General features: G+C 43.7%; 1 protein-coding gene across 2 annotated transcripts in view; it reads right to left on the reverse strand.

The window, feature by feature from the left end:
* LOC141012140 (nuclear factor of activated T-cells, cytoplasmic 1-like) overlaps positions 1 to 25,935 on the reverse strand; it is a 70,620-nt gene that overhangs the window by 32,138 nt on the left and 12,547 nt on the right. For both annotated transcript variants that reach the window (XM_073485543.1, XM_073485542.1), the window contains exons 4-8: positions 20,977 to 21,179; positions 17,274 to 17,446; positions 16,194 to 16,334; positions 5,095 to 5,150; positions 2,025 to 2,157 (exon numbers count right to left, since the gene is read on the reverse strand). In XM_073485543.1, the coding sequence (XP_073341644.1) occupies positions 2,025 to 2,157; positions 5,095 to 5,150; positions 16,194 to 16,334; positions 17,274 to 17,446; positions 20,977 to 21,179 (706 nt within the window). The remainder of the gene's footprint in view (positions 1 to 2,024; positions 2,158 to 5,094; positions 5,151 to 16,193; positions 16,335 to 17,273; positions 17,447 to 20,976; positions 21,180 to 25,935) is intronic.

Genomic DNA, 25,935 nt, shown 5'->3' on the forward strand with positions numbered 1-25,935 from the left:
GGGCAGCCTTGCACTAGAGTAACCTCGAATTGTGTAGCTTCTAGCTGCCATTTGCTGGTTAGCTGAGGTAGCCGTGCAGCTAATGGCACGGGCTTGGCTGTAGCTTCTAGCGGGCCATTAGCTAGTGAGCTGAGTTAGCTGTGCAGCTAATGGCTTTATAAGCTGACAACGCTGTGGGCAACAGAACTGGGCTCAGCAGAATTCAGAAGGTGTACAGCTGTACTTTCTATTTAATAAGGAAATAGGAGTGATACTATTTCCTTTCTTGACCTGTTATGAGTTTATTTTGTTTATTTATCAGACTAAAAAAGCTACAGTGCAACAGCACGGGATGGGCCAGGGCTAGCAGGTTAGCATGCTTACTTCAGTAGACATCTCACTCTGTTGATATGTAAGTTCATTTTTTTGAACGTTTTAAATGAAAATTCTGGCCCTATCTTACAGATTGCAACTCTAAACATCAATTTGTGTTTTAATGAGTTTCTTCAAAAGCATGGTAAATCTCAAAATAGATCTCGATAGCTTGTGATTCATGGCCTCTTTGACTGTAACACTTGTGAGTTAATTACGCCTCTTTGAGGAGACATTGGCCCCGCTTGTGTGGTCCACACTGTACTTGTGGTTTACTTGGCAGCGAACGAGAGAACACAACGAGTCATCTTTTAATTAGAGCCGTGTTTATGCTCAGGGAAATGACTTAGACATGCAAAGTGGAGGCCGAGAAGCCTCTGCATCCCCTTCTCTCTCTTTCTCTGTGCAAGTACAGTATATGAAATGGATACGCTATATAAGGCCACAGTTTGTTCAACCCCACATTGGTCCAGTTACCCATAATGCACTCGTTCATCACATAATCAGGCATCTCCAAATAGGGTCCTGCTCCACTTTCTCTCAGAGCCTCATCCAAAAACACAATCACTTATCTCCCGTGGCCATAAATACATCTGCTGATAATCTAAATGTCACATCTTATTAGCGAAGCATGCTATCCCAGAGCCATTAGACGCTGATCAATGAAAACAAGATACCAGTGTTTTGATCTAATGGATTTCACAGGTTATCACGTGGAGAAGGTGGGTCTTGTAAATGGAGGAATCCCTAAACCAGCTGAGGCAATGTGTGAGGGAGATCTGTGGGAGTTGGAGCATCTCTGAACCCACCTTCAGCAAGTATTGTTCAGATGCCAGAAAAGTTGTTTACAAAAGATACTACTTCACTATAGCGGCTCAACAGCCAACAGTTAAGGACTTTGGCACTACAGTATAAACGGGAAGCATTGTTTTGCAGGAGAAGAGCAAACATGCTTTGTCAACTCTCTCTGGATACACAGGGATACAATAACAGTATTCCAGCCGGATGCTTGAAAGTGATACCAAAGCTGATATTTCACCTGTGTCCACTGTGAAAAGTCAATAGCTCACAATGTAATTCTGAGGCTGAACTCTTCTTCAAACTCTCAGCAATACATTCTTCAGATTCCAACATGAAAGCCATCTATAAACACTGAGGCCAGGGACACATGATAAACACAGAGAGAGGTATTCCTGGGTTTTTCAGGTTGCTACATGAATGACAGGGCAAAGCACCGCCTGGTAGATGTGCGTGAATGTGTATTTGTGCGCTCGTAGGCGTGCGGGGGGAACCAGGAGGGCATTGTGTGAGGTGGGGTGTGAAAGTCAGGTCGCCGGGGGATTGACTTCTCTGCATCAACAGCGCTCGGAGGCTCTGTCACTCAGCAGGTACACCTCATCGCTGGGGAACGCGCTCTCACTGCAGAATAAACACACTTCACATCTTCTGCTCTCGCTCACAAGGAAGCGGTGCCAGGCGTATAACGACAAAAACACCAGCCGATAGCTGGCTGCAAATTTCACATGGCATGTTGACGGCTGAGGTAAACTACAGATGACGGAGGTTAAGACCTGGAGAAATAGTCTACATGGTGACTGCAGTGAGTGTGCACTTGTGAAAAGTCTTTCAGTGTCAGTGGCAATAAAGAGGTGGGAAATGTTTATGATGATTACCATTGGGAGGCAGGTAGGTGAAGCGCTGGCACTGGCTCCTCTTCCTCTTGCCGTTGCAGACGTAGAAGTTGACTGGCACCGGGCTGGATATTCTCTGGTTCCTGTAGGGCGGGATCTCCACAACAATAGAACTCTAAAATACAAATAAGATACATTAAGATACCTTCTGATAAGATCACCCCAAAATAATATACATCTTTTTTCCTATCTGTAGTTCGAATGATCCATTCAGATTGTTTTGGTTTGCGTTGAAGAGTTTTGGAGATATCAACCAAAGAGATGTCTGCCTTCTCTCAAATATAATGGAACTAGTTGGCGCTCAACTTGCGGTGCTCAAAGCGCCAAAGAAATCCATTTGAGAAACTCATTACACGATTTCTCAGGATAAACCACAGACCTTGTTGTGAGCAATTCGTGTAGGAACTGTTTTCTTTCTGCCAAACTACAAACCGCTAATGTCGCGCTAACAACAAAAGTCACTTCCGGGTGGACTGGCAGTTCATTTGCCTTTCAGAGTCAGCACAGTTGTTTATTTCCATTGTCATCTTTTATCCTGAACTGTGATGTTTAAAGATATATAGTAAAACATGGTGGTCCGACCTATCTAATGTTTCTGCTGTGCTTATCATGTGTACTGTGCTGCCTTGCTAGCATCTTTGATATCTATACAATAGCTACATTCGCCACGTGAACGTGGCGCGGTAATCGCCGGACATAGCAGCGAATGGGAGGAGTCTGCTTTCAACAAGTTCATGAGCAGACAGGACCACCTCTTTAATGAGTTTTCTGTCCTGATTGGATAAAGTGGGCAGGGATACCAGAAAATGTCTTCTCTTTTACTGCATGAACAGGGGAATGAGAGACATGAGTTACTGACCAAACACGCTATGACAGTCAGTACTGTTGGAATATAGAGCTATTTAACACTCATTTAGTAAAGATATATCACTTACAGCTGCTTTAAGCTTTTCCAATGTGTCGTGTTGGCACCTTGAGCACCACAAGCAAGAATGTAATCTAGTTCCGTTATATTCAAGAGGAAGGCTGACATCGCTATGACGGACATCTCTAAAACATCAACATCAAAGCATTCTAGATGGACACAGAGCAATACAGGGAAGAGATATGTAAGAAAATATGTATTTTTGATTTTCAGGTGAACTGTCCCTTTAAAAAACTCATCTGATTTCATGTCACTCTGCAAGTGTGAGTGCATAGTGTGACTTCCCGTAGCAAATTAATCAACAGCTATGTTTATTTTGCAGCTGGCCTTAGGGTACGTTCTCCAAGAGGCTGGACTGGGAACCGTTCTAAATGAGCTCGTCTGGACTGTGTAGATGGAGCAGTAGAACCCAGGAGGTTGGTCCAGTGCCCGTGTTTGTCTCTGAGGAAAACCCCAGGGCTTTAGCCTTGTCCCCGTGCAGAGAGAGCAGAGAGAGGTAGCCTGCTTATTTTGTTTGCACAGCCATGCCTCCCTGTGGAGAGGCTAGCCTGTCCCCTTCCCCCCTCAGGCCAGAGCTTGGCAAGTCTGGACGGATGTGAACTTTCGACTGCTTTCTCTCTGACAGGGGAACACGGGGAGAATTTGTCTGAGCGTTTGTGTCTAATTCCTGGGATGGCTGTCACTCTCGCTGGGGGCCAGAGTGGGGACCTTTTGACAGGATGCAGGTTTTGCTGGTCATCACTGTGGATGGAGGGAGCTGTGCGTTGGGGGGTTTGGAGTTGAGGGGCCTGGGTCCTCAGCCCCAGTCTGCCCTCCAGATGACGAAAAAGAAAAACCTGCAGGTGGCTGATTGAGTGTGTAAAGTGTGTGTGTGTGTGCACATGGCTTTCCCTCTCCGTCCCAACCAATGAAAGTTAGCACGCTCTGGATGGCAATAAAAACACAGCCAGTCAGTCAGGCTGGAGTAATTTAAGGTAGTCTGGAGGCAGCTGACATAAGACGGCCAGCGCTCTCTTGCTGTCTCTCCCTACTTGTTTGTTAGATCTACAAATAAACACACTGCTGTATTTGTCTTTCATCGACCTCGCCTCCCCATGCCGCCGCCCCCGGCCGAGCCTTGCACGCCCGCTAATTTTCCAGCATCTGGGACTCCAGCCATAGCACATCAGCCAGCCCTACAGGCCAATTAGACATCAGAGTCCATATTTACCCTCCTGATGCAACCGAGTCATTTACCTGAGTGAAATAACAGCAATAACAAGGACAGAAACACCCTCAAGTTGCAGCATTTAGAGGGTTTATTTCAGGCCCCGTGCAAGCGTAAATTGCCTCGGTTAGTTTACACAAAAAAGGGGGGAAGTGGGAGGGAGGATGAGGAGGCGCTGATGAAAGGCATCAGCAATTCAGAACATACCATCATCACGCACAAGCAAACAGGTTTTCGCAGATCCTCTACTTGACTCTCAGCTGCTGAAAGCAGATCTAACGAACCTCAGTGAAATCTTAATTAACTCCAGAACACAACAAAGCTTTCTGTGACACGCAGGAACAACATTTGCTTCGTTCCTTCTCCTGACGGCTTCCTCTCACGTTTTATATTAACACAATCTGAATGTGTGACTGAGCGTCGGTGAAATGAGCGCGCCGGTTTATTTTCTCATTACGGCTCTCGTGAAACGCAGCAGGTAAGAGCAGGGGTGTAATCCACTCTTGGCTGCGTGATCCCAGCACAGACGAGGTGTTGAAGTCCAATTCACCACACCACAACACTTTGTGAACTAAACGTCTGGCTATGCTGGGAGGCCTGTGGCGCGTGTGTGCGTGTGCGTGTGTGTTTATGCTTCCATTCTGTTATCCGTGTGTGTGTTTTTCGAGATGCAAAAACAATATGACAGCTCCTGTTTACTCCGCGAGGGTACAGAGATTTTGTGAAAATTCCATTCAGGATTGCATGGGCTAATCATCATTGTCTATGTTGCAACTCGCAACGCCTTAGCAAAGGTTACATCATTACAGGGGACAGATGAGGAGGAGACAGAGAGAGGGAAGGAGAAAGTGTCAAGGGAGGGTGGGACTGAAGACAGCAGGAGAATTTCCAGTGAGTCACGTCGGCGAAAGCGCACTTACATTTTTGACGGAGTTCTTGTCAACTTTGGCTTCTGTCTCCCACAGATGATGCCCATCTATTGACAAAAGAATAAAGTACAATGTTTAGTATGGCTCATTAGGAACTGCATCGTTATATACAAACAAGATGGACCTTTAATGGAGGGTGGCTATAATCTGCAGATACTCATACCAGTAAAGTAGAGATGTCTGATTTGTGGGATAGGAGTTTTAGCATCTTGTTTAGTGCTGTGCTGAAACTATGGCTGTACCAAATAGTCTGCACGCTTTGAAGCGGTATTCATTATGTTGACATTTAAATTTTTGACATACAAAACTGCACGTCCTTCTGCTTCCAGTGCCAACTCTACAGTATACAGTACATCTAAAGTTTGTGCTTTCTCATCCGTAAGTTAGTTAAATTATTTAACTTTTCATAGTTTGCTTCGTATACGTATATTGTCAATAGTTTACCATACAGTGTTTTTAGCATTTTCGATCATTTAGATCATTTAGGTGTTTTTAACTGGCGAGGTTAGACTGTCAGCTAGTCTAGCTGGCTTCCCAAAAAGCTCTGCATAGACACACAATAGTAGAACCAGATACTTTTATCTTTAGCTTTATTGCCCGCTTTAAGACGGTGTCTGTCAGTCGCTTTCATTTTTAGCAGCTCTTGAGTGCAAAAAAGAGCCATAGCTGCCTAGCGTTAGCATGTGGCTGGCTAACATCGCTACCATCGGTTATCTATCTAAAGGATCAAAAATGTTAAAAACACTATATATAAAAATGTCAATATATACAAAACTGACTGTGAAAATTCCTGAAAAGTGGAAAGTCTTAGGTTAGGTCAGTGATGGATACAAGTTTGTTTAATCCTAAATTGGTCATTATCCCTTTCTTACATCCTTGATCAGACACGTCAATATTCTCCCTTACTTTTATTCTGAAAAGTGCTCTGTGAAATTTCAAAATAAAAGAAACCAAAAAGCCCCTTCAACTTTTGTTTGTTCTCTCTTTCATCACATCTCCATCTTGTTGTGGTAAGGAGGTTTCCCTCTCTGCCTTGCAATAAAAGGCCTGAGAGCTCCTGCAGCTGCTGCTGCGAGCCTGCAGAAGCTCAGCTCACATTCTTTAGGTTTTCACTGTGATTTCATGCCACACCTAAGTGAACAGACGCTCTGGGCTCTGCTAGGGCAATCAGCACCAACCACAGTGCCATTTTTTTCTGTTTTTTTTTCCCTCAACCGATGACTCATTAGGGCTGTCAGAAATAGAAGTGACACAGAACAGCCTTTGTGTCAGTGGCACACTATGTGAAGCAATAGCATGGGCACTGTGGCACTGCTACTCCATGTTAGCAGGGGTAGGCAGCAGCTGTGCCTTTATGGATACCAGCACAGTCGCTGCTGAAGAGCTACACTTTGCTCCTGGGACAGAAAGCCATCAGATAAGATAATCAGACTCAGTTTCCAAATAACTGATAGCACGAGTCTAGCAGCTCTGGAAGATGTAAAACCCTTGTGTTTTTTCCAACGCATTATGTTTTTCACATCATGCAGCGAGCAAAAGAATAAAGGATCCCAGTCACGGTTGGCTTATTATTGGTGAGCTGTGGCAGTGGGGGCGGGTGGTCAGCTTTATTATTCAGAGAGTGAACATCAGTAGATATCTCTTTCCAAAATGGCCATATTAAAAGTGAGGGAAGGAGAAAAACAGACGGCGAACAGATCAGATAAGGGTTTTGTATTTGAACTGGGGGAAATAAGAGTTGCATATGGAGAAATGCGCCTCGCTGTAACGGAGATGATGTGGATGACCGGGGAATAGAAGCAGGGTGATACGCCCAGGACCGCCACAGGGCACGGCAGCGATACCGTGCCGACTGAGATGCTCAGAAGAATGAGGCACACGTAATGCTGTGAGGTGGCTCAGAGTATGGAAGGGCAATTAGAGTGAGCGCAGACAGGGAGAAGGTCAGAGAAAGGGAGAGAGACAGAGACAAACAGAGATGAGCGTTCCTCATGTTACGTCTAGGGGAACCAAGAGGGAATCTCACCCGCCTCCGCTCTGGGAGACTCTCCAAGAGGGAAACCTTAGACTACGACGTCAACCCCAGCCTCCACGAGTAAACATGTTTTTCAATCTTTTCTTCTTCTTTTCCTCCCTCTACCTTCCTCTTGATCTTTTCTCTCACCTCTCAGTCACTTTCTTCCCCCAAACTTTTCAGCGATCACCCCGTCAAACTAAAAGTGAGACTGAGTTGGGATGAGGCCGCATGTGGCATACCTTCTCGAGAGCGCTGTACGACTGATAACCACAGAACTTTCCATTCACTCCTTCTTCCCCGCAACATCTGCAAAATGCTTCTGTTCCCGACAACACCTCCTCCTTCTTCACGCAGCCTCCACCCACGCGTAATGCACACACACAGATGCAGACACATGCACACGCAACCACAGTATCCTCTACCTTTGTTCTGGCCTTCAACTTGAATGATAAGTGGGGGTAGCGCAAAACAATAGGTGGTGCAGGAGCTGTGTCAGGAGAAGTCTCGGTATAATCCAGTCACATTTAAGCGGAGAGACGAGCGGACACGTGCAGTCATTCTGCTGGAAGGTAAACCATCTGTCTATTGCTCTTCGTGACTCACTTGTGTAAATGGGATCCGCAAAGACTAAGAGCAACACAGACAACCAGGACAACACGCTCATTCATCAGGCAATTAGACCACATGAAGGGTGGAGGCTTCTCAGAGTCATCTCTCCTTCAATTCTTGACAACACATAATGTTGTGAACATAGTAACAGTGTTGCTGTCATAGCTAATCTTACACAAACATCACTCATGTGTCTTATTTTGATGGACTGCAGTTTAATTCATCATAAAGATGTAGACTCTGTCCTCCACTTGGTGTAAACTGTAGTTGGTGATATACGAAAGGCAACTTTTCAACTATATTTTCAAGCCAAATTCATTGGTTTTATATATACAACATCCCAATCAGTCTACTTTTTTTGACATTGCCACCCATAGCTGAGTAATGATACTTGTCCTTACGACGACCTTACAGGTTTTGGCTTTCCAGGCAGGATTCTTCCCCTCAAAAAAAATGTTGTGTAGAGCACAACAACTTCCACTAACCAAAGAGCCTTCACTCTAGTATTTTTGGGAGCGGAAAATATGATTCACATGCTTAATTGCGGAGGTCGTCTTGTGAAACAACCCAGACGAATTATGCAGCTATGCCTCTTTTCCAGAGATGATATTGAGGAGTATTTTTCTCTCTTTCCTGTTTACATATGGCAAGCTTGTTTTCCATTTTAGTAGAACTCTGCTGCTACCTGGACTGGAAATGCTTCAGTAATTTTACACACACTTTCACAGCAATTAACTTGTTGTCCAATAAGAAGCAAAGTAAGAAGGCCAAAGGGGTTCCCCCATGACTGATCGCAGAGGTGCAGCTGCTTTTCTTTCTCAAGCACCTGACCTCTGCCAAACTAAAGGACTGGTGAAATCGGAGAAAGGTGGGTCTGCTTCAGATTGAGAGGCTTCTGTATAAATTATGACTTGACAGTAGATTTGTGATGGTTTTATAGTCAGGAAGTGAGTTTTTCTTGGTGTATAACAGGGGAAGCGTGAGCTGACTTGACCTGTGGGTGCCGGCTGAGGAGGATGGCGGCCAGTAGAGTCAGGTTTTATCCCTTTATAAAGACTCCAGCTGCGTGGCACTGAGTCTGGAAATGATCTAAAGACTGAGAGGCATGGCTGGAAGATCATCCACACTTCTACATTTGTATTATATTTGTGTTCACATGGAAGACATCAAGGTTGATCTCCAAAAGGAGTGCAGGTAGATGCTGTTTCGGTATTTGTGCAGGATCTCTCAAACAGCTTCCAGACAGAAGAGACACTGAGCAGTGTTTCATCAAGATATATCACTACTCCTATTCCATGGAAGGGGTATTCTTGAAGACTGGCCCTAGAAAGGGCATTGGCAACCTATGCCTCGCTCTGATTTGAAACACTTATCTGGCTACAACAGGTTCACGCAAGTCTGAAGAAAGGGTGGAGACCAGAAGACAATCTAGACATCTTTTTGTTATGATACTGATATGATCCAACCGATTCCTTTGATGAATAGACTCGCCCAAAGCAGGGGCATTCCAAAATGGTGCACTCACCTGTTGCTGATGAATCTTCACTTTGGGAACGAACAGACATTTTAGTGAGATGGAGGCTTTGAGGGTGAGATGCAGGCTCGTGGTTGCATCTCACATAAGCTTCACCTTAAAACAGAACCCTATCGATTGCTGCCCGGGTGACACATTTTTGTAGGCTAACCTGAAAGTTAGCATCGCCTTAGCATTATTGTTCCCATGACAAAAAGCCTATGGGATTTTTCATTTGGATTATTGCAGAAAATATGCGTTGTGGCAAACACAGGTTTATGATGCATACGCGGAAGCGAAGCTAACGCTATAAACAAACAACACAGCGGTTGCATGACTTTAACGTCACCACCACTAAGCTTCCTACTACACTACTATACACACTTAACAATAAAATGAGTAGTCTACTAGTTGGAAAGTTCAAGTTTGCAACTAAAGTCAGCCTGCAAAGACGGACAAGTGGGTAGATCAGTGTCCGTGTTCGGTGTGATGACTTTTAATGACCCTGACAACCTCTGTAGTCTCATTTAGACACTTGTTATAAATCACCTTTTTTAAGACAAGCAAATGCTTTATAATTCACAAGCATGCTATTTAAATTACTTTACCTTTACCTTTATCCTAACCCTAACCTTAGCTTATTTCCATAGGGCTCATTCCTGGTGCACTCCATAGGCTTAACTTTGTATCCTTGTTGATTCAGGCTCAGCAACCTCATTTTAGTTGGCAGTGATGTCTTCCCCTTCAATACTTTATGTTATGATTCACTCTTCACTCTCTACCCATTAATCTTCCATAGGTACACCTTTAGACATGCAGTGCTTCATTTTATGGGGGATGGCCAAGGAGCACGAGAGGCTAAACCCCTACAGCTCTGTTAGAGGGCTCCTCCAAGAACTACTATCATTATGCATAATCATTGATTTTGGTGTGGTATACCATCCTAATTAGACAGGATACTGTAAGTTATTCGTCTGTGATCTCTAGCCTGAGGCAAGGGTGGAGGTTGACCTTACGCTGCCATAGTGCCAAAACTCTGAGCCAAGATTATGCGGGTTATCCTCGCCTAAAGCCAAAGGGCAGTCTAGACATATTGCTAGAAGTACAATACATCGACCGATCTGTCTGGTGTTTAGACTTGCCCAAGGTACAGGTGTTCACCGAAGTATAAACAGTCTTTGAATGAAGTCAGATGAGAGTCTGTAAGGCCTGCGTTCCTTAAATCAGGAAGGTATGAGGACCCAAATATTTCAGCCTGTAGCTGAGGAGTTTCCACATGACAAGAGTAATATCCTAGGGTTATTGTTGTTGACGGTGCTGTCCTAAAGTTATAGATTAGACTGGAGCTCAGAATTTTCTTAGTCTTGGCTGCAAGCTCGACCAGCCTGAAGCAGAGGTGGAGAAGCTGCAGCCCAGGCTGTGTGGTGCTGCCGAGCTCCAGGCAGCGCTCCAATCGGACCAGATGTAAAAACTATCCAGCTCACCAGGGAATTCCCTTACCTCCCCTCTGAGTCAGAGTGTAGGCTTTCCCCAGCCCTCTCTCTCTCTCTCTCTCTCTCTCTGTTTGTCTGTCTGTCTGTCTGTCTGTCTCTCTCTCTATTTTCCCTGCCTCTAGCACTCATTCCATCCATGGAAAGCAGGGCAAGCCAGAACACACACTGCAATAGGTGCGCCAGGTATGTCCTCTTACTCCAGAGCCAAAAGAGCGGTTTGGGCAAACTGAACCACTGACACAACCTCAATGCATACACATAATAAAATAGCAGTAAAATTGAACCAAGCACAACAATGCAAATGAAGATGGAAAGTTTCACGGATGCCCATACCGCGGTACAACTCTCCACTGGGAGGAAAAATAAAGATATGACCTATTAAAATACATGTCAACAATAATTACTGGTGAAAAGAATGTTTAAATTGCCGCAGAAACAGAAATTTAGACTCAAGTCTATCATTTTCTTGCTGCTTTCCATGCCCTGTGCGCTCTGTGATGGGCTAAAAAACTAGGAAAACCAGTTTTATTAATCCATCCATTGAAGGAATAAATAAAGTGTATCTATTAAAGCCTATAAAAAACCTTTTGTTGGGAACCTTAGAAATTGATCTGACTGCCACTTGGCATTCATTAACTCAATAAAAGTCAACATCAGGGCAGGATGCGATCACTCCGAAGCGCCGATGTCTCAGCACACAAGGTCACAGTCAGGATTTCTAAGGAAGTCCCGTTTTTTCTGCCTCTCTTCTTCCTCTCCTCTTCCTCCCCTCTCCCTCTCCTCCCTCCCTACCCTCTGAGGGTCTTGTCTGTTCCGTTTCACTCCTCTACAGGGAATCCCTCGCGGATGACTCACTGAAAACACTTCCTACTGAACAACGCAAACAGGCCCGCAGGCTAACGGCAGTAGTGCGCACACACACTTACACACAACAACAAACACGCACCAGCACATGCAGTGGATGCACAGAGTTTGCATCAGTTATCCTGTGGGTGACAGAGCGGAGCAGTGGGGATGGACGTGGCATTTGAAAAGTAGAAGTAATTATTTTTCAAGGCACATTAAGGTCTCCCGCAGTGGCAGCAGCTATGAGCTCTGCTCATTTGATACTGGGGACATCTCAGGGGGAGCAGACAGACAACAAAACAACATCGAGAAGAGGGGGGGGGAGATTCAAGTGACAGAGGGAAACTATGATTTAACCATGTAATAGGTTAAAGAATGCATCGGTCCTCAGGTTCTCCCATTTATCTACATGCCCATGAAGAATAAACTTATCTGCCTTTCACACATCATTTGTACTGGTGCAAAATGTAACCATCAGAGCAAACACTACTGTATGTTCTACCGTAAGTTTCAAACATTTAACTTCAAATTTAACCCAGCTTTAGGGGTAACCATGTTTATTATTTTTCTTTTCATTTATTTATTCTTAGCTTCTCTTTTAAAAATGTTGACAAAAATAACTTGCTTCCGCTAACTAGATCCTGTAAAAAGCATTAACTTCTGAGGTCCTCAGCACAGCTGAGTAGCCTAGACTGACTAGGCAGAGTTCAGCAGTACAGTCAAACTACCAGGACTGTTTGAGGAGAGCCACCAGCCAAAAGAAGGCAACAAGTGAGTTTGTAAGTCAAAATGTAAATATTTGAATAGATATAGCATGTGGAGCTGTCATTATCTTTTGCATTATCAGTCACATTTATGCGCAGTTGGAAAAATGTTGCATCAATGCCATTTTTTTCTTTAAAATATTTATAATTCAACATTTTTTTTAACAATAATTTATCAGAGAAAACATGCATTAATTTTTGTTTTTTTTTGTTTTTAATAATTTAAGGCATTGATGCTGTGTTATGACACTTTTGAGTTGTGACTTAAAATGTGACAGGAACGTCCAAAATCTGTTTGGGGTTCACAGGGTTAAAAAAATAAATAATAATAAAACATTTATATATAAAATATATATAAAAATATATTTGCAAATGTTTCCCTCGTAGCTGTTTCATGAATCTCCAATTAAAGTTACTTGAACTTTGTAATCATTTTCTCAATTTTTAGATAATACCACCGGCTCTGGTCCCTGTAGCGTAAACTAAAGTGGCAACACGGAGCACCGGTGTCAGTGATTTCCTGAGGATTAGTGTATGTTCTTGGTGTCTCTGTTCTCATCACTTAACAGGAAACTGTTAATGGGACAATCTCTCAAATGTTGATGTCATCCATTATTTAAGAGGTCAGTAATGAATTGTAATCTGCAGGCGACTCCAAAACAGGCATCTGGGTATGTTTACGCTAAAAGCAGCTAGCAAAGGCAAATGGAAACAGTTAAATAAATACATGTATTTTATGATTTATGGCTGTCTCATTTCTGCTAATAGGCCTTTTGTGCTGTGTGTGATCTCCCTCTGACTCAACTTGGATGATTGTGACTGTGTATAATTATTCACACAAGTTGGATTGGGACTCTCAAAAAAACGTCTGTTGCTTCTTAGGATTTGTGGAATTTTCTGGAAGGTGTTTATTGGAGTCAATTTTGGAAAGTGAGCCGCCATCCTGACCTTTGATGGCAGCGACAGTAATGGCTGTCACCACTGTGGCAAAAGCGGTGATTGGTGTTGTGCTGTACAAAGAGCTCGGCTGTGCGTTCACATGTGTGTGTCTCAGTGTGCCTGTGTGTGTGTAAGCACATGTCTGCGAGTTGTAATTATTGCGGTCCAATGCTCCGTATTTCATGGGTGCATTTAGTCATGAACTTTTCCAGAGGAAAATAAAACCAAAGTTATAGAATAAATCTGTAATATAATTATAATTTTATTGGGTTCTTTTTTTCCTCATCCCAGTTTGGTCCGTCTAAATCAACAATCAGAGAAATCTTAAGTCTGAGAACCTTCATCAAACAGCAGGATTCTCTGATTAAAAAAGCCAAAAGACAATATTTCGCAGTGTATTTGGGACGTAAGTACTTTTCCACACTCATGCTTGCCCATAGATAGTTGCCATTAGCGAGTGATGTGTGTGTGTTCCTGTGTGTGCGTGTGTACGTCTGTCCGTAATGGGCTTTTTGACTTAGGAGACCCTGGAAGTGGTGGGTCATTAAAGTTTACATAAAAGCAGGCTAAGTAGTAGACAGACAACCTCTCTTTCGATCTCCCCCTCTTCTTCTCGACACCACAGAGACGGAAAACAAACCACTGAAATGTCGATGGCAGGCACGAGTGTGGGGATCCCGCTAGCGCAGAGCTCCACGCCGGCTAATGTCTTTAACGGGTATCGGGGATAGAGGTAAGACGAATGGGGAATGAGGGAGTGAAATGAGAGAAAAGGAGGAAACAGAGAACCCGGATCAGACAGAGAGGGGGTGAAAAAAGGGAAATACAACCAAGAAGGGGTCATGAGTCTCAAATAGCAGGGGGTGGAGAGGTGAAGGTGTTGTGTATGTATGGGCTTTCCTCTCCAGGGGATCCCCCTCCATGACTAAGTTAAGCCAGGAGGAGGGAGACCCCCTATTACCAAGTTCATCTACCTCCCCTCCCCTCACCCCACCTCTGTCTATCCCCAAACCCCTCAGGTGCTTAAGAGTACTCATAGGGTGAGGCGAGGGAGGGAGACATGAGTGTAGAGAAGAGTAAGACTTCAATTTTCATATTTTCATAAATATGAAATTAGCATTTTCATAATTTTGTAGGAAATTGAGTCAAGACTGACTCATTTTTAAAGTATTTTTCCTCCAACTGTGGGACTTCAGTACAAGTGTTGCCTTCCGACCTGGTTCAGCTTGTGGTCCAAAGGGGACTTTTGGTTCATTAAAGCATGAATAGTTGACAAGTAAAGAATTGGAACGTGATTTGGGAGAAGTTAAAAGTGAGTCCTGTTTTCTTTCTTTGTTTTTTCACTGTACGTACAATGCTGATTTAAGAAGTGTTTAAAAGAAAGGGGTTTCTTTTACCCTGCCAGACAGCTGGATTCGCAAAATCATGTGATCATGTGCTCTCTTGAATCCGTCCTGCCTGGCTTCAAACTATGCACTTGTGGCAAAGCATGACATTGTCGTCTTTTCTCGATGGAAAACAATGTTTTTTCTTTTTCCCCTGAATGGCTTCAGTAAGAGTTTGATTTGCCATTGGTGTTAGTGCTCGTCTACTGTTGGTCTGATTAGCCCATGAAAGATGGTTTGTCCAATCACCTGCCAAGTAGGCCTGGGCCATACAGCCTTAAAATAATACTGCAATATATTTAGGCTTTATTTGCGATAAATGATATACGTATATCTTGATACTTGAAATCTCCTTCATAAATGCTATGACTGGGCCACAAACACAAATACCACTATATTTTTGACTGCAAAATCTGTATTGCAACAATATTGCAGGGATGAATATTGTTTCCTTTACAAGATTTTTGATTAATCATCATCAGTAATGTGTATATAATGACTAAGTGAGTAAAAACAAGTATTAGAACAGTCTGGTAAGTTCGGAAAATGACATCAGTTTCCTGTAATGCAGCCTTTCAAACCAGGAAAAGACAACACTTATGCCATATCACGACATAACGATATCCAAAATCTAAGATAATATAGTCTCATATCATGATGTGGATATAATATCGATATATTGCCCAGCCCTACTGCCACGTATTTAAAAAAAACGGTTTTTCCAAAGTTTACAAGAATTACCTCCCGGATTGTTCCATGTGATAAACCACCTGGCGCGTCAGGCTCGGGTTTTTTAACCACCATCACCAGGAGTTAGGAAATCTATGACTAATCATTTGATGATCCTAACAAACATCCTTTATCTGCCTCCCTCACCCTTCCTCTCTTGTTGCTCATCATCATCATTATCAGCAGCATTGTGCTTCATCGGACATCAGAGGTACCACTGTGCTTGACCTTTGCTTTGATTCATCGGGTGCAATCAAGGAAATGATCATTCACTTGCAAACTTGATCAGTGCTGTTTTTACCATCGCGCCCTCCCACACAGGGAGGAAACGCATGGCAGAAAAAGTCTGGGCATAAAAAAAAATGGAATAGCCTTTAAACTGTGACTCAGTGACGTGCAGGCAGGGTGAGGATCCGCTAGAATGGGTGCAGGAGGGAGCTGCAGCGGTGGAAGGAAGCGAGAGGGTTAAATGTCAAAAGCAGAGGGAGTCAGGGAGGAGAGACAGTGAGGGAAAGTGAGAGAAAGAGACGTTGCACATGCCCTGGTTGTGATTCATTCCTTAACTTGTGGCGAGCACCAGTGAACAGGCAATGGAAACTTCAGCAAATGTAAATACGCTTTGGTTAAAAATATAGTGGCTTAATGCACACCACATGTGGCTCTCTGGCAAGGCCCGCTCTATTTTGACGGGAGGAGAGACTGAGGAAATGCGGCAGAGGCAGAGGGAGAGAGACATTTGAAAGAGATATTAGGAGGGGAAATTGAGAGGCAGTAAACATGGTGTGGTGAGCTTACCCTGCGCCTTCTCCACAAACACCACCTTGGAGTCGGGGAGGAAGTTGAGGCCACTCAGGAGCATCATTTTGCCTCCAGTGGCAGGGTAACTATCCACACTCTGCTTCTCCACCAATGGAAGCTCCTGAGCTGAGCGCTGGGCTGTTGGAGGGAAACACACACACACACACACTTAAGTTTGATGCCTGATCTCCAGCCACTCCAAGAAGCACAAGCCCAGCACAGTAAAACAGCAGTTCTTGGTTAGGGGAACAGGCTTATCAACTTTATTATGATGATTTCATGACCCCTCGCTAGGAAGTTTTCAGCCAAGAGCAGCTCTTTAAATGACATCGAAAAAGGCGGACAACTGATCAAAACAATATTTTTGTGGTCAGATCCTTAGTCATTATTTCCATTTAGCTTACGGCCAACCACCTGTCTTTGCTTTCTATAAATCTGGCTGGATTGTCACCTTTAGCCTCTGGGACACAGTGACCAGATTCACAGCCAGAGACACATATATTTTCATCACATAGCGTTGCATTTCATCAAATATCCCATTGCATAAATTTAGAATAGGAGCAAACTAAATAAACCTTCTCTGTAATGATGAACCAGCTCGGATTGTGGTCCATAAACTATAACGCCAGCTCTGTCACACCATCCAACTTTAATTGGCTTCCTTGGGTGCAAATAACATCACACCTATATACACAAATGAATAACAAAGAAACAGAGGTTTCTTTCAATGTGCTCATTCAACCGTGCCAAAACTGGGGCTGGCAAATGACCTTTGTGGAACCTGCGCTAATGGGGTAGTCTTACCACAATAACTTGTGCATTCAGTCATAAAATGGGAATTGAGATAGATAACACGTGTGTCTGGCATCATGTACAATGCATCCATTGCCTTGGCAAATTGCTTTGATCACATAAAGCTTATTGAGTGCAGAGGCACTGAATTTGCTCCAGCAGGTAATAAAATAGCAGCTCAGTTTATTGGATTACAACAATAGATGCCACCTTTCGCTTAAAGCCAAGAGAAAACGCATGCCAGTTTGCTGTGAGTTTATTTCTCTGTGTGGGCGTGTGACTTACAGCATTCAATGGGGTTGGAAGTAGTCTGCAGGGACACCGTCCTGCCGTTGGGCTGGTTGATGTGCACTCGAAACACCAGCCTTACACGTGTGTTTTTACGCCCGATGTCTGTTTCCCCTTTGCGAAGCTCGATGTCCGAATTGCGCAGCTTCAGGATCCCTGCACAGTCAATTCTGGGATGGAGGCAGAAAAGGGAAAAGTTTAACATCATATAGATGACATTACATAAACAGGATAGCAGGTCTGTATGCTGATAAAAAAACAACTTTTTTAAGTATCAGTCTCTGCTTTCGCTGCTATAGAGAGGCGTAGTCCTGTGCCCTCTGGTGTGCCCCATGGGACCTTATTTCAGAAAAAATAACCCCAACCCCAACCCTAACACCTAATCCCTGACCTTATTCCAGAAAAACCCTATTGCTGAAATAAGGTCCCATGGTGGTCCACCAGAAGGGGCATGACTTCACCTCTCTATTACACTTCCTACAAAATATTTTCTACAGAAAGTACTGTTCAGACAAAGCTGAAAATGGGAGCGGATCTGATTTCTCGACTCTGGCTGTTAAAACTGAGATACTGAGCGGAGTTGCGGCACAGCAAAGTCCCCGCTGGTGTGACAGATCATACACTGGAAGTTCACTAGAGCATGACCGTGTCATTATTAATCCAGCATGTCATCAAAGACGGAGTTGGACATTAATGACTTCACATCACAGTTTTAAGGGGTCACAGTGGTCCAAGAATTAGCAGTTCTCTGGAGGAATCCTCAGAACCGAACACACCACGTCCCATCAGCTGCAGGCTGTGTACACAGAGTCGCTTTATTGCACCGAGCCTCTCCAGTCCTTACACTTCATACATTTAGAGTTTAAACCTCTGTTAATCATTGCCACGTGTAGCAGTAGACCCTTCACTGAGCTGCCTGTCTTTATTTATTTCATTTCACAATTTGGGAGGTAAAGGAGTGAATTTCTTTCCCTGTTCTTAGCGGAAAAAAAGGCATTCATTTTCAGACGTGGCCTTTCATGAATTGAAATAAAACTGGTGTGGCTGGTAAAAAAGAAGTGAGGGAATACGAATGGGATACGGTTTGGCATTTCAATTATTTTACGTGGTAGCTTTTTGGGCACTGTTCCTGGAACATGGTAAATGTCAGGTTTTATACCTAGTCATTCCTCCCCTTGACTTTGGTTTGGACAGTTTAAATAAACTGACCACCCATTCCTTATCACACCCGCATGATGTAAGTGTTCTGTCATGCATATGGTTTTAAAACAAACACAACATGATGGACATCATGGAGGAGGTGGCAGTACGTTTCCACGACCTATATAACTTGAGATGGGGGACAGTTAAATCTTCCATGAGGACATCTTTAGACTTCTCATTATGCGCTAAAGACAAGTCAAAAACAAGTCAAAAACCTACCTTGTGTTATGTTACCTTGCTAATAAGGTTACAGGTAGTAATGATTATACAGTATGTTGTACTCAGAATTTGCAGAAGGGGATATATACTGCTTTAAATTGAGCTACTTCATGCGTATGAGATGAGATTTTCCCAGAATAGGAAAGGAAGACAGATTGAAACTGTCTGAAAGTTTGACTACAGCTCTCCACTGTCTGCATCCCACACAGCTAGAAAATGATTGCTGGCACGAGAGCAGAGAAGTGGATGCTGCGTTATCAAGACGACTGTTAAACAGCTCAGTGGAAAGAGACAGTTAAAGGTTTTTCTTCATCTTTGACCTTTCAGGCAGTCAACGGAGAAAGGGAGAACTTTCACTCCTCTTCTTTTTGCGTGTGTGCTGACGACAAAGGAAAAGCAACTTCCTCTACTATGTTTTTCATAATATCATATTCTTCCCAAGGGACACGTTAAGTCAAGTCATTTTAGGGTCACCCCTAAATATGATACAATATAAGGGAAATTGCGGTGGTGTCGGAAATGATATTGTGAGGCAGTACGAATGTTAAAATCATCCAACCGGGCAAGGCCACTGTCCAGTCAGGAAACTCTAATGTCCTATAAATATCTTGCTCCCCTGCATTTAAACAAATGTTTAAATAGGTCCTACCAAAATATAGATGCATTTAATCATTCTGATTCCTTTAACAAATAAATGTATGTATTTTTAAATTTGAAACAGTCCGGCTGCAGTAAGAGGTAATGGCCTTATGTAACCTATGTTCAGATACAGCGGTTTTATCCATAACACAGAGTTCTGGGCACCAGTCCAAAATATTCAGTGCTGCCTGGTCTGAATGGAGCCTCAGGACAGGAGCTATTGCCTGGACACACTGCAGAACAAAGCCCCTTAGATTACTGCAAGGCTGGAGGGAGGATAAAACAGATGCTAATGTTTTGAAAGGTAAACCAAGATTATATTTAGAAGAGCAATTCATGTGATTCTAACCACACTTTTACAAAGTCTGATTGAGCTCAGGACCACCAGAACTCATAACGAGCAGAGAGCCACCCTAATGGGCAGAGCAAATTAGCTTGTTCGCTAGCTCATCATGTGGTAAACACTAACCTTAGCTAACATGCATGTTTACCACGGTTTGGGTTTGGGTTAGGTGATGTACTTTTTCCAAGTTATGAGTGTCAGTGTATGTAATCGTGATGAAGAAAACTCTTCATTGGGTCGCCGACTGAAGTTTATTCATTCAAGCTTATAAAGATCTTGTTCTGTCAGTAGTTCTCTGTCTCTTGTGATCAGAAACATTGACTGAAGCTAAAGTCTGAGGCTGTTCTGTAAATACTTTTCTATCAAAAAATAAAAACATCAACTTCTGATCAACCCTTATCAATTTCAGGCATAAATGAACAACTTTCGTCTAGCCCCACCAGCTTCTGCTTTAAGCACCACCTACTTACAGCTTGAGCTCCTCCCATTCTGAGTACTTAGTTGGTTGAACAGATATAGAAAACGGTGTACTCGCTTACCCCTAATAATTACTTATGTAACTGAATTGAACAACACCAACAATAATGTTATTACTAACCCCTGTGCCTATCATTTTAGTCAAAATGTAAAAAACACTAATGGGAAATTGGGTTTGACTAGCGTTTGAGTGCATTACAGATTACAATTTTCTAACTAAGCAGTGCTTCATTAGTGTGAGTACACTACAAGCTAAAGGGGTGTGAGTAATTGAGCAACCTGAAAATATGATCCTGATTTTGGGGTGCAGTATTCTGTTTAGCGGACCTGTTTGTTCAGTGGTTGCGATCTATACCATTCGGCTTGCTGCCAGATACTGTTGGCCAAGCTCACTGTAACGGGACTACATCACACTGGTGGACCATGTCAATGTTTCATGGCTCTGGCCTGGTTGTTACTTTTAAGATATTATTTGGCATACAAATTGACTTTCTTGAGGGCTTCTGGTTGGTTATTTTTCAACTGCAAGCCTCTAGCCTCTAACCTCTACAGCCCCTGCACATATTGGTCCTAATTAAGTCATGAATTCTGAGAACTTATTTCTTACTTACTTAGAAATCATCTCTTGGGGTGGAAGCACTTATTTAGCAGTGTGTGCTGCACAGTAACTATCATCAGGCATTCTGTTTGGACAGCTAAAGCAAAGAGTAGGGTGCAGAGAGAAAGAAATGCGTGTGTGTTTTTGTGGGGGTATTTTAAAGTAGGGGCTAAAAATGTGGAAAGAAGAAGATGGATAGGTGAAGGTCTGAGAGCACTCACATGGCTCTCATGTTGTTTTCAGGCAGCAGAGGGATCTCCAGAATTTTGGTGTTGGATTGCATGACTTCGTGGCTGGCGGTGGAAACGGTCTTGCCGGTGATGCGGTGGACCTGGTAGAAGGCATGTGGTCGCAGGAGGCGGTCGTCTGCGGTCCCTATGAACAGCTGCAGGGTGAGCGGCTCGCTTTCCATGTAGCCATAAAGCTGGCGGGAGAACAAAGGGACCCAGGTGAGAGGCAACATCACATTTTAAGACCCCCATCTCAGGCAACCCCTCATTTAGGAAACAGAGATTGAATGCACATCAGCTACTGATAGTTAATGGGGGCTTTAATGATAGCTCTGACATGGTAGAGGGGCTGCAAAAATGAGCCCCCTTTCTTTGTTTGTTTTTTGGTTGGGATGGAGACCCTTTTTCAGTGGTCTTTGCTGAGCTCCTTTTACATTCCTTCAGGCTAGGGTGAAAAATAAAGGTTTTTTGATGTTTCTCATGTCTGTCTGGGGTAGGGATCTCTTGGGTACAGAGACATGGGGGCTGATGGAGGGGCTGGCTTCCAACCACTTCAGTGTTCATTAAAATCTCACTGCTGCTGTTAAAAAGGCAGTCGACAGTGACTCAGTAGAAAGTGACCGTTACAGAGACAAATTAAGACATCGGGGTAGTCATCTCAGGTCTTCCTCAAGATAAGATGTCCACAGTCTAAAAAGATCATGAAACTGATAATTGGGCTAATACCAAGTTGTATCTATGGGATGAAATCAAAAATAGGACCTTGACAAACTGGGTGAGTAAAATAAATGTCCCTATATTGGTACAGTGGCTGTCAAATTCAGCAAACTTTACACCTAAATGCAATAACACCAGAGAACTTCATGGAGCTTGGCATGCAGACGGGACCCAGCCCCTTTGCCTTTGGGCAGTTATGAACATGCATTATGATTTCCATTAAAGCTCCGAGACTGTGTCCCACTGTGATGAAAGAGACTCCTGTATCAGAACCACCACTTCAAACAGCTCCCACTTCCTCTAGGAGACCTCCATTAGCTGCTACTGCTCAAGTAATAAAAAGATCAAATCTTTTTTTTTTTTTAAAAGAGAAGAAAAACTCCACGGTTGTGCATAGTTTGAAAAGTACTGTTGACTTTGGGGTCGACGACACTTCAAATATAAACTGTGGCTGCCAATTTGCATTCAGCATCCCTGGATCGTTTTCTGACAGAGCCTAAAGTAACATATTTTGATGATTTAACCAAGTGTGTAATGGCTCAAATTCCAAAGTGTGGTGAAGGACAACTGATACTTAGTGAGTGATTTCTGACCAGAGTAATTTGCCAACCAAATGTGGAGTCTCACACTGCAGACCTCCCAGAATATCCATGCCCTTTTGCAGTGCTAAGTGGTCATATGGTCATATGGGCGGATGTCGGTGTGGACTTCCCTCTCCAACGTAAAAACCATCAGAAAATGAAGAATCCATCTGGATCAAACCAAGAGAAAACCAAGACGACTAACTTATCAGCGAGTGGACCTCCTTGGATCCACCCAGGTGGCTAGTTGACCGCATGTGACATTTACTGTGAGGGATCACTTGCTCCAGACCAGCTCCTCACCAAGCCACGGCCATCTGAAAGATCCCACAAATTGGTCAATTACCCCGGCGAATACCGGCGCATCACTTCAGACCAATTTTCTTTGAGCGCCGCGAAAACAGTCGTACCATCACATGGAATAAAAGACCCCTGTTGTTTATCTAACGGACTGAGTCATATAACAAAATGCAGTCCACATGTAACCTATGACATTATCTGATTAATGGGTTTATAATTATCCTTCGGAGGGTGGTAAGGGACGGGGGTGTGAGGAGGAGGAAGGTTGGTGGAGGATTGGAGAACTACGTCATTAGAAGTCTGTGGAAATTAGTGCTACAGTGTCACGGACACCTAATGTCTTTGGTTTGAGAACAAATTTGTCTGGACACTGCAATAAAAGCTGTCTGGCTTCGCAATACACTTGAAGATTAAACGTCTTTGGTCTGAACTTGATGACAGATCTTTTGGATTTTGGATTGGAAGGCAGAGGATGTTCTTTTTCTTTCCAGTAAAAGAATTTCAAATTATGTTGAATAAAAATAGAATATGACTAGTGGAGCTTATATCCATATGTTCCCCAGCACCAGTGGTTATCTGGCTTTGTTCTTTGATTCAGATATCAAGGGAGTGCAAAGGGAGTGGTAAAGCTAAGCCTGTCATTCATCCCCAGTTCCAACTGTCCTATTTTTCTCCTCAGCTCCACATAGTGTCTCTAGCAGCTGTCTTGACCTGTGAGCTAGTCACACATGCTAGTCATCAGTGAGTTAGGCCGAGGTCAGGAGCTTCTTGAAGTTTTGGCATCCCAAGGGACCACTTCATCTATGCGGTGATCTCACCAGCAGACCCTGCTCTGCTTGTTATATTTTACTTATGGTGTCACCAGAGGTAATTATCCATAGCCACACATGCTACCAGTTACTTGTGTATTGACTCGTGAGAGCACTATGGAGGAGCATGAGGTACAAATCTGCAACACCGGAGCGTTAAATTGCATGACGTCCCCCTTATGATTTAATAAAACGCAGGCAGCCGCGCTACAAAGCCGTGTCGTCTGTCACTTCTGCCTCGGCAGACTTCTTTGGATTTGTCGGTGACCTCCAACCATTACCTCAGCCGCCACGTGGCTGCAAGGAGGCCCGCAAGAGAGGCAGGATGGACGGGAGGGGATGGGGGGGGTCTTTATCCCTTCACTCGTCTTGCGGTAGCCGGAATGACGGTGGCGTCCACACTCAAAGCCGTAGTGACCTCATGGAGAGGAGGAAGTGATTAATGAGGTCAGGTAGTCCTCTTGGTGACGCTGGTCTTCCAAGCAGCAAAGGAAGGCGGTCTAGTCCCCCCTGGGCGACCTCCCCTGATCCCTTTACCATATGTGCTCCCTGACCCTCTCCCTTTAGCTTCTGCGTAACTCCTGTGATGCTCACTCTAATGCACGCCACAAGCAGAGTGCAAAACTTACTTCTTCATTTTATTCTCAAAGGGGGAATAAAAACGAAAAAGTCGAGATAGTATCGTAAACTTTAAGTGTGGGCTGACGACAGAGGCTCCACACACCTGTGACCTCAGCTTTGTATTTGTGTGTAATCCAGCCCGTGAGTTTAGACCAGAGAGCAGCTAATTTTGACCAGATGAGCCTTCCCCGCTGTAACTGCAGCCTATCTGGCACACGCACTGTATATTTATTTTGAGATCATCTGAACCGAGTTTGAATCGAGGCTTGATTTGCAGCTGTTTCAGGGTGCCAACTTCTGCCACTGTGTCAGCTAGATCCATTTACACCTCCCGCCACAAGCCACCATTGCACGTGCCATTTTCGATAGCTGAGGCTCAAGTAAAACACTGCGGATATGGCAGCTGATGCTTTAATTGTGTAATTGTATGCAGCTGTATTGTCTGGGTCAGTTGTGATGATGTGGAGGGGTGTTAAGGAGAGTGCATCCCGTTCATTTTCCACCATTCATGCCCCAGTGCCTTTTTACCATTGCAAGTTGATCATCAGGAGAGAAAGTTTCAAAAAGCTTTGTTTCTTAAAGGAACAGTTCACCCAAAAAAATGAAAATGCAGTCAACAACTGAAGTAGATGGGGACAAAACATATAAAAAAAAGAGAGAAATGCCAAAAAAACACCCAATATATCTCCATACAGCTCATTCGACAAGTCTGCAGATGCCAATGAAAAGTTATTTACACCCTCGACATGCGGTCAAACTTTTGCACCTACTTCAGTCGGAATGCATGCTAACGCTTTTAGCTTAGCAGCTGCAGTAAAGATTTGAACATTTTTGTGTGAGTTGTTCCTTTAATTTTCTTTCCTTCACTCAATGAAAATGAGTTGTGATGAAATAATACTAGAGGTTTTTTTCTATCTATTTTTCTTTCATGGCACATTTTATCCCGCTGTTTCTTTACTAATAGAGACATTCTCAATGCTGCCTGCATCTGGCCTCAATAGTTCAAAGAAAGTATTTAAACATGTAATGTTTAATAAGGACTTGCTGGTAAATTAGATGTGTCTGGCCTGGCTTGAAATTGAGTGTGAATACACTCTACAGGCCTGCAGTCTGCTGCCTTCTATCCCTCTGCAGTGATTTCATCACTGCCTGGAGAAATGTCATGACTCGTAGAGGTCCACGTGGCGCAGAGAATCGGGGAGAGGAGAGGGAGAAGACGACTGGAAGCAGCAGACGAGGAGGGGGGGAGACCGAGGGGAGGAGAAATACAACAGCAGATTCAGGCTTTTTCCCATTATCACGCTCCCCTCTCTCTCTGTCAAGTGCTGACAGTCACACAGCCACCCTCTGCTGTACCCAATTAAATGTACACTCATCCAAGTTGTCTCTCCTTCCAGACTTTACTCCATCACCCTCCAGCCCTGCTAATGTCTCCAGTGCCTCATATTGAATGCATAAGGCAACATATGCAACTCTTTAATGTGCTGCCGTCCCATAGCTCCAAATGCTGCTCCTTTTATAAGCAACCAAACAGCTATATCCCCCTAAAGTTTTTCTTGAAGCGAGCGCTTTAGTGTTATGTCATTGAGGGCATAGTTTCAAGCACAAGCCCATGTCTAGACCAGCGAGGGTCCAAATTCCATATAAAAAGAATGACTTTGTTACCAGCACAGCCTGCTTTATGAATATCATCCAAACCTACAGAGAATTTGAGTAAGATGATGCATGGATGACTGCTGCGCCCCCCAATAGCTCGATTACCCACTAGTGTCTTACCTCATAAATCTGTGGCCTGTCTGGTTATCACCTCAAACCAGTGAAAACGATGCACATTTCGCTCCATTTTTTCCACTTGCTATTAACTCGTAATTAGTGGTAGCCCAATACCAGTGTAAGGGAAGCCCCGCAGATGGAGAACCACA

Source organism: Pagrus major, chromosome 17, assembly GCF_040436345.1.
Source record: "Pagrus major chromosome 17, Pma_NU_1.0".
NCBI lineage: Eukaryota > Metazoa > Chordata > Actinopteri > Spariformes > Sparidae > Pagrus > Pagrus major.